Source organism: Sapajus apella, unplaced genomic scaffold (assembly GCF_009761245.1).
Source record: "Sapajus apella isolate SASKATOON/1434 unplaced genomic scaffold, GSC_monkey_1.0 scaffold2618, whole genome shotgun sequence".
Classification (NCBI taxonomy): domain Eukaryota; kingdom Metazoa; phylum Chordata; class Mammalia; order Primates; family Cebidae; genus Sapajus; species Sapajus apella.
The window spans coordinates 1-8,834 of NW_022439544.1; the positions used below are offsets into that span (position 1 = coordinate 1).

Consider the following 8,834-nt stretch of genomic DNA (forward strand, 5'->3'; position numbering starts at 1 on the left):
CCTTTTACTCAGTGTCCACGTGGGAGGAATACTAATCTGGTAATTAACGTGTTTTGTTCCAACAATTTCACATCTTAATTTATACATTTCTGATTTCATATGTTTCTTTAATTGTTTATTAGTGTGTACCAGTTGTACAAGAAAATTGATTTTGGAGGGTATAAGGGTTTCAGTCATTCTGAAGTACAGTCATCTCTGTATCTGCCCTTAAAATTGCCAAAATTGTGCTTTTACTCCAGCCAAACCCTGGGGTTTTGGGTAAAGTCATTCACTGTGATTATACCATCAGGACCAATTCTGTTTGGAAAAAGGTTTATCTACAGTTAGTTCATTGACAATTAAGAAAGACAATATACAAACAACTCTCTCATTTAAAATTCTGCTGTTGATCCTTTTTCTCTTAACTTTGTTTTTTTCAGACCCGCGCTGGGGCTGTCATCCACGGGGGGGAGTAAGTGGTGCAGTCTTGGCTCACTGCAACCTCTACCTCCTGGGCTCCAGCCATCCTCCCAATTAAATAGTACAGGCACACACCACCACACTCAGCTATTTTTAGTAAAGACCGGGTTTCACCATATTGCTCAGGCTGGTCTTGAACTCCTGAGCTTAAGCCGTCTACCCATCCTGGGATTACAGGTGTAAGCCACCATGCCCAGCCTCCTTTTCTCTTTACCCTTGACTGCCTGCTCCTCTTCCTCCTCCTGCTCCACTTCTGTTCCACTGGTCATAGCGAAGAGTGAGTCAGAGGTACTAGGGGGGCTTATAAAGACACAGATTCCTAGGCCCCACCCCTAGAGTTTACGATTCTGTAGGTCCAGGGTATAGCCTGAGATTCTGCATTTCTAACATATTCTCGGGTGCTGCTGCTGTCACTACTGCTGGTCTCAGTAGCACCCAAGGAATTATTGTCCTATATACTTCTTTTCCTTCCTCTTCTCCTTCCCTTTCCCCTTTTCTTTGAGATCCATATTTCATGTTCCTCACAATACTTTTCTGTTCCCAGAGCAGTAAAATATAATAATCTCGCTCTATCTTGGGCCACTAGATTTGTTATCCTGGTATTCTTTCACCTCTCCTTTGTAAAAGTTAACTTACACTTCCTGCTCAATGTAGCTTAGCATCTGGCTGACATGTGATGCAGAGATCTCCCTATCCACTTTGGCAATATACGTGTAGAGAAATTGGAACATGCTGAAAGGTATCCGGGGTGGCCCACCATCATGGTCACATAAGACCTCACACACTATCTTGAGAGTTTTGGTGATAGTCTATAAAAGTTAGATAAAATGAGGAGAAAGTTACTCTTCCAGGCAATAGTCCTGAGATCTGTTTAGATACAAGAAAGAAAACAAAAATATTGCTCTTATAAAATGAAGTGGGAACAATTTAAGACTCTAGAAAGCTTGAAATTTTTACATTCAAATGTCACTAATTCATTCTAAAAAATATTAAGTATTGCGTGTGTTTATTTTATTCAGAGGTAGGTCTGAGGGTATCTCAGAGGAAGCAGAGAATTGAGGATAGAATCACAGAATGTCAGCAGTAGAAGAACCTCATATAACATTTAATCCCACCTCCCTGTTTTAGAAGGAAAGTAAAAAGATACAATTCACCTCACGGTTTCCCCTCTGCAGTTTGGGAGACAGGTACAGCAGAGGAAACCTAGCATCTACACAGTGGGCTAAGTAGAGGGAGGGTTGGAAATTGACTTTCCAAAGTCACTCTTTGTTACTGTGAGGTATGGGGATAAGGGAAGGATTTAGACACATCACTAACTGGTGAGGGCTGTGAAGTAAACCACCAGAGCCAGGGAGCAGATAGGTGAGCCTGACAGAGACTCAAGGAGGCCCTGGACACCACTGAGAACTGAAATGAGCCAGTTGGGGAGGCATCGTCAGGTTTTCACCAATCTGGTAGAGATGAGACCAAACACTTAAGTTGCAAGCAGCTATTGACCAGGGAGATGGGCACTGCCATGGAGACCAGAGATGCCAGAGAAGACTGAGGATGTGGGAAACCCTTCACTTGACTGCTCTGTGGTCCTAGAGTCACCTCTCTCTGTCTACATTCAGCTGCCATCTTGGAGAAGAGAGCACGGTGAAGAAAAACCTGAAACACCAGGAAATTTACCTTTAGGCTGTTTCAGTTACTGCATTAGACTAAAATTTCAGGACTAGACTGAATTTATTTATTTTCTTATTTGACCCTTTGTGGGTGAGGTAGACCAAGAAGATCAGAATTAATTACAGATAAAATTTTAAAGGTACATTTCCCCCAAAATGTTTCCAAATGTGGGGTGAAAAAATCTGTAACCCTATGAGAATTTAACAAAATAAATCCACTTTCTTCTCATTTGTGATTTTTCCCAGTCCTGATTGAAAACTCATAGGCCTCTGCTGCTAACTTTCCTTTCCTCCTTGGAGGATAGTGATTTATTCAGTATATAAATGCTATAAAGGACAATGAAGAAAAAAAGAGCCACAAATGTTCTTTTGTTTACTTCTCTCTAAAGAAATGATTATTATGAAGGCTGTAGGGGAATCTATAGGAAAAGTTGGGCTACAATATTTCCGCTATATTTTCTCAGAAACAAAACTGTCAAATATGCATTCCACGCATATTTGAGAAGAACAAGATGATGTTTAGAAATGGTGAATGATTTGAACTACCTTTTCATACCATTTGGTTTTGGCAGAGGCAACTACTCTCTCAAAAAACTTCAAACTTGTATGTGTCTCAGGGATTCTACTAAAAAAACCCATTTTTGATTCATTTTAAGTGATTTTAACAATGTTTAACAATGGAAGTCCACATATAAGATACTCAGGCTTTCAATATCTATACATATAAACTGATTTCAGAATCTTTTGCTTCAGAACAGCAAAATGTCTTTTCCAATACCAAACAAGTCAAATTTGGAAAAGGTGTGAATCCGTATGAACATCCTGCATCCATGGAGACGTCATGACTAAATTCAGAAATAGCCACATCTCTCCTTTTTTTGTTTTCTTATGCCTGAGTTTTGCATCCAATTCTGTCTATTACACAGTAGCTTTCTATAAGATTGTACCCCTTTTTAAAAGTGTCTATTGATATATATATTCTAGGTGTCTGGAAGTCTTTTTCTACAGCTGGCTCTTGTTTGTCTCTGGGAATATGAATGGAGGGAGTGGAGTTAAAATAAATCTCAGGGCAATATTCATAAATAATCCAAAGCTACACTATAGTCAGCTCTTCCTAGAGTCTGATGATAGTGTTTCCCTCTCTCTCTCCTCCTCCTAACTCCTGCTTCTGCCTGGGAAGCACTGAAATGACCTTGATTTAGAGAGGAGAAGGACAAGATGAGAAGAGGCATGTTTATCATCAGCTCTGGAGAATAGACCCTGTGTACAGATGCACTGCCCTTCCAGGCCCAGAGGGAGATTTCCCTTTCAGGAACAAAAAACCATCAAGCTAACTTACAACTCCCAGAGCACTGGAAGCGAGGGCTAAAAACTTGAGCCACTCAATCTCCTCCGTGAAGCGACCCACATTCATCACACTATTAAACAGATCTGTTGGAAGATTCAGCGCCTTCCACATCTGGGCCAGCTCATCTGCACAGATGATCAGTCTGCTGGCAACCTGCAGGTCAGGAGACAGACACAACACAGAGGATGTGGGAGAAGTTGAGACAAGACCCTGGGGAACACCCTGCCCCCAGGCCAGGTCCACATCTCCCAATACATGGCAAGGGGCGGGAAGGGGGTGTTAGGAAGGTACAAGATGGCTCTCTGTGGCAGTTATCTTTGCAAATCCCAGTGCTGAAATATAATATATTAATTTTTAAACTTTAGGTGTCAGAATTGTGCAAAAGATACACATTTATATTTTAATTTCTTATGATGCTTTTATCTGCTATCATATTCCTAAATTGTTTTATTCCTTATATGACAACAGTCTGAAAACAAAACCAAGAGGTAGAGTGCTTACCTGAGACCACTAATTAATGGTAAAACCAGAGCAAGACATAGGTCTGTTTCTTCCTCATTGCACTGAGTTCTTAGCTGTAGACCTCAAGTGCATCCCTCGTGCTTTCCCAGGAATGATATGGGGTATGTGGCTGACCCATGGGGATCTGGTCTTGATGCCTTTTGTTGCTTGATCCCGGGTACTTTAGAACTCTGTCATGATCACTGCGCAAGGTACTTGGTGGATAAAGTGCAAGAGGGTGAGTGGTTGCTGTCCACCAGTGCAACAAGGGCACAGATGCCCAACGATGTGCTCCAACACCTTTCCTGACCCTCTGATTCTAGTGAAATGCTAAGCCTCTAGGACCAAGGCAGTTGGCCAAGCCAGTCCTAAATCACCCAAAACCTCTCTATCCTGGATCATAAAGCAGGGTATGGTGATGCCAACCATATTTCCTGGTAATTGGCCAAACCACAAAGTTTCTCAAGCCAGACCCTCCTCGTGCATCCATTCACCAAGCAGCTCCTGGGATGATGTGGCTGTGAAGAGGCTTACAGCCTCTCCCTAAAAGCTAAAAACTATATCTGGACCTGGGATAGTTGGGGAGCTAAAATATGCCCTTCCCCAAACTGTGACTGGCATCATATTTTGGTCTTGATCAGGAAGGGAGACACTGCTGAGTGACTGAGGACCTGCACTTTTATGGAGAGATGGGATTAGCATTGCATTGAACCCCTGTACATTCTGCCAGCTTCAAGGAAATCTGGGATGACCCCACCAACGACTCAGCCCACAGCCTATTTCAAAATTATCCCCATTTCTCTAAGGGAAGATTTACTTTCAGTCCATGGTTTAGTGCATTTTATGGTGGTTCTGAGTGGTCAGCTGACTGGCAGAAGAACAGTGGGCTTTTGTCTGTACCCACCCAGCCTCAACACTGTCCCTACATTCCCTCAATGCTGCAGCAGGGCCCTTACCTGAGAATGCAGGGTCTTTAACAGCTCAGGTGTTAATTCTGCCCAGTTACACAAACTGACTTGCTCAGACTGCTCTCTCACCGGAGGACTCTCTCCACGGCACAGGGCCTCAAAATAACTACAAGAAAAACAGAGAGTAGGAGGAGCATCCTGTACGCCAGTGGCCTCTGGCTGTTCTAGCAATCCTTCCTCCTTTTTCTGAGGGAAGAAGGTAGAGAAGGGAACCCTTGTTAAGTGGCTTCTGTGTGTCAGTGTGTTTAGTTCATTTACATCTGGGAAAAGCCTGAATGTGTTACTTTCCTCTTAGGGCATAGAGAATGCTTTGAGAATACAAAGCTTTGTTCTTCTCTGAGGATGAGGAAGAACCAAAAGTTTGGATATGCAATTCTCTGGAGCATATTGGGGTCAAGTTTTTTTTTTTCCAGTCATAACTGAGTGTTTAGTACCCACAGATAGATAATATATTACGTATGTACATGTAATCTTGGGAAGAGAAGTTGGAAGAGAACTAAAGTAATGAACATAAGAAAGGGGAAGACAGCACAGGAATGGTGGTGAAGGCCTGTAATCCAGTGACTTTGGAGGCTGAGGCTGGAGGACCACTTGAGCCCAGGAGTTTGAGGCTGCAGCAAACTGTAATTGTGCCACTACACTCCAGCCTGGGTGACACAGTGAGACCTCCACCTCTGAAGAAACAAAAAAGGAGGGAAGGGGAAGAGATGGAAGTGTCCTAGGGGTGAATCTGGAAGGGTTTCTGGCTGGAGATGGTGAGACTCGGGGCTTCAAGAGGGAAGGGAGACAGGGTTGGCAGGGCACTGTGCGAGGCTCAGGAGAGAAGACAAGCCAAAGAAGGTTTGAGATGATCTTAAGTTACATGGGGCCTGTGAAAGAAAACTGTTTATCTTCCCTCAAAATTTTCAGTCAAATCTGCCTGCTCCTCAATATTTTGTGGAGTGGACTTTGTTTTGGGGCAATGTGGAACAAGTACGGAGTTCTGTTTCAGCATTGATATAAGATGAAAAGAGGCTGCCTGCAGCAGCGAAACGGACATGAGCCGTTGACATGGGTCACCAGTGCTGTATGGCAGGACCTGTCTCCATCAAAAGCCTGGTTATTGATGATCCGTGAACCACAAAGTTTTTGTGTTGTAACACATGCCCACCAGAGGACAAGTAAGTACCTGTTCTGACAATGGCTGATCAGAGGTTTCTTTGTTGACAACACATATGTAGGGAATTTCTTACTTGCAATGAATTAAATACATATTTTGTCTGGGAAATACTTTGTAGAAGTTTTATTCTCTAAAATGCTACAGGTTTTAAGAAAATCACATAAAACCATCTGAGAGGTGCTTTTCATGTCTGTATAGAATGGAGGGGCTCTTAGGTCATGCTCTCCTTTTTCACTGTGGTTAAACTACAAAAAAAGTTTTCATGGATGTCTAAAAAATTTATAGCATTGATACAATATGCAAGCAAGGAGGCTACAATAGTGTAATGCCTTCTTACCTCAATGTCAGGGACAATACTAAGCAATGTCATTTTGTTTACTATAAAACAGCAGCACAAGAACAATGAAATGGATTTGAAACTAACGTATAAGATAAAGTCTATCTATCTGACTATGCCAAAGTAAATTAGTCTTCTGATGCTAAAGTTCAATCTTAGAGGCAATATATAAAATTTATAAAGGAAAACTAAACAGGGCTCATTACTAGGCAAAGCAGCCCCAGTTATGTTTCTTTTTATGAGCACCACTGACTTGTGTTCCTTGTAATTGCAAAGTTACATCCTAATCTAGCCCAGGAACTCGACAGCACTGGTTCAGAGACTCTGAAAGGCCCCTCTAAGGTGACATTTTGTATCTTCACGAAGGTGTCCACACTTTCTCCCTACCATCTGCGCAGTGCACCAACTCACAACCTCAGGCTGAGGGCATCTTCGTTTCCCCAACTAACTGGCTTTCTGTCAACAGTCTCCCTTACTCTCCCTTTCCTACTGAAACCCTTCTAAGCAGGGAATCATCAAACAGTAAAAACAGCCTGAAAATGGTCTGTGAGGTCTAGTGATCTTCTGACTACTGCCTCAAGTTCTAGCTCCCCAGTTTTAAGCAGGCAAGTTTGTCTAAGAAGCAATTTCACAGCTGAGAGGCTTTCTGTGGAAAGCTGCTTCATGCCTGGCCCGCAGAGATTGCTGTGTAAGCTTCATCTACTGAGCAGCCTCTGGAGGTCCCTCCTGAAAGAAGGCACCCGTGTTTAGTGTTTGAGGCGCACTGTTTTCAGCCATGCCTGAGGACCACAACGCTCTGCTTGGCCTTTCTCCAAAATGCAGCGTGTACTTTGTGGACATCTTGATGTTGGCAGAACAAATCAGTTCAGAGAAACACTAAATAACAATAATTTCCTTAAAACAAGTTACAAAGTATCTTTGGTTAGGTCCAAGTATGAGTTTTAACAGCAGAAGAGGCAGTGTCTCTTTAAAGGGGTGAACTAGCTGGACTGGTCCCACTCAATCCACCTAGGGCTGTAGCTTCCCTTCCCAGGCTGCACTGCTGCCATCCAGTGGTGAGAGAACGAAGAAAAAGCAGATGAAGCTTTGGAGATTACAGCTCTTCTTTCCACCGGGACTGGGAAAAGCAGTGCAGGGAGGAGGTGGGTGTGCATATGCTGGTGTCACACGATCATCTAACTCTTTCTACTTGCCCCAGGACACGGCCTATTGACCTGGCGTCCTATTTGTCAATCTGGTTCGCTTAGGGGAGGCATCCCATCCTCACCCAGTTAGATGTAGTATCTATGTGTGGATTTTAAAGCATCAAAGCAATGCGAGGGCAAAACCCACAAAGATGATGCTAGTTAGTCCCGACCCTGGCTTCAGCCATGACAACCTCCGCGGTTGTCCAGGACCCTTTCTCCTGGCCGGTGCTCTAAGGAGGAGTGAAGGCGAGAAAGGAGCACCTACTCGACCCCAAACTGGAGGAGGTCCTGCGGCTGCGCCAGGATGGCGGTTCTGGCAAACTTCTTCAGCATTTCCGGCAGCTCTGGCGGGATGCATCTTTGCTCATCTGTTTGGGCCATTTTCTTTTATTTGGAAGGAAAGGAGGATAAAATAATGATTAATTTTAGACTTTGCAAAGTATTAGAAAACTTATAACGGTAATATAACCACTAAATCTTTAGAGAGGAAAAAATGAATTTTTTTAGAAAACAAAAAACATCAATCAAAAAGAAGGCAAGAAAGGAGCAGAGAAGACATAGGAAAAGTGGACAAATAACACAGTAGGAAATAGTGCATACATATCGGTAATCACAATAAAAATAAACGGGCTTAAATGTGCCAGTTAAAATATAGGTATAGGTACACCTGAAAAAAAAAAACAAAGACACAGAAAGACTCAAGGTAAAAAGGTTTAAATAAGTAAATAATAACCGATAATACCAGGCAAAAGATGCTTTAAGGCAAAAATGCCTTAAACTAATACCAGGCAAAATATACTTTAGGGCAAAATGGACAATTAGGAATAAAGAGGGTCACTACATCATGATGAAAGCTTTAATTGTTAAGACAATAGCAACAGTTCTCAATGAGTAACGCCACAGACATCCCTGTGGAGTAGTCTCACCATGGTAGGTGGAAAAGCAATATATTGTTTGTGGTGACATGTGTAATATTACAAAAAAGAGTAAGGAATGATAAATACAAATTCAGAATGGTGGTTACCCCTGGTGGAGGAGGGAGAGGGTTGTCATTAGGGGGATACAAGGGTCTCGGGACTATTAGTAATGTTCTATGTTTTAAGCTGGATGGTTGCTGCCTAGATGTTTGTTTTGCTTTTTTAATACTTATATTGTGTATTTAGTTTTATAGGTATGAAATATTTCATAATTTAAAAAGTTACTCTTTTAAG

General features: G+C 42.4%; 1 protein-coding gene across 1 annotated transcript; it reads right to left on the bottom strand.

Annotated features, from left to right (window-relative positions):
• Positions 1 to 86: 86 nt before the first annotated feature.
• On the bottom strand, positions 87 to 8,006 carry LOC116547300 (ropporin-1-like). The gene is made up of 5 exons (XM_032273291.1): positions 7,889 to 8,006; positions 4,929 to 5,046; positions 3,463 to 3,624; positions 1,096 to 1,268; positions 87 to 297 (listed from the first exon to the last, which is right to left on the bottom strand). Exons 1-5 carry the CDS (start codon positions 8,002 to 8,004, stop codon positions 231 to 233), a joined length of 636 nt encoding a protein of 211 aa, XP_032129182.1. The 5' UTR covers positions 8,005 to 8,006; the 3' UTR covers positions 87 to 230.
• Between the last annotated feature and the right edge of the window lie 828 nt (positions 8,007 to 8,834).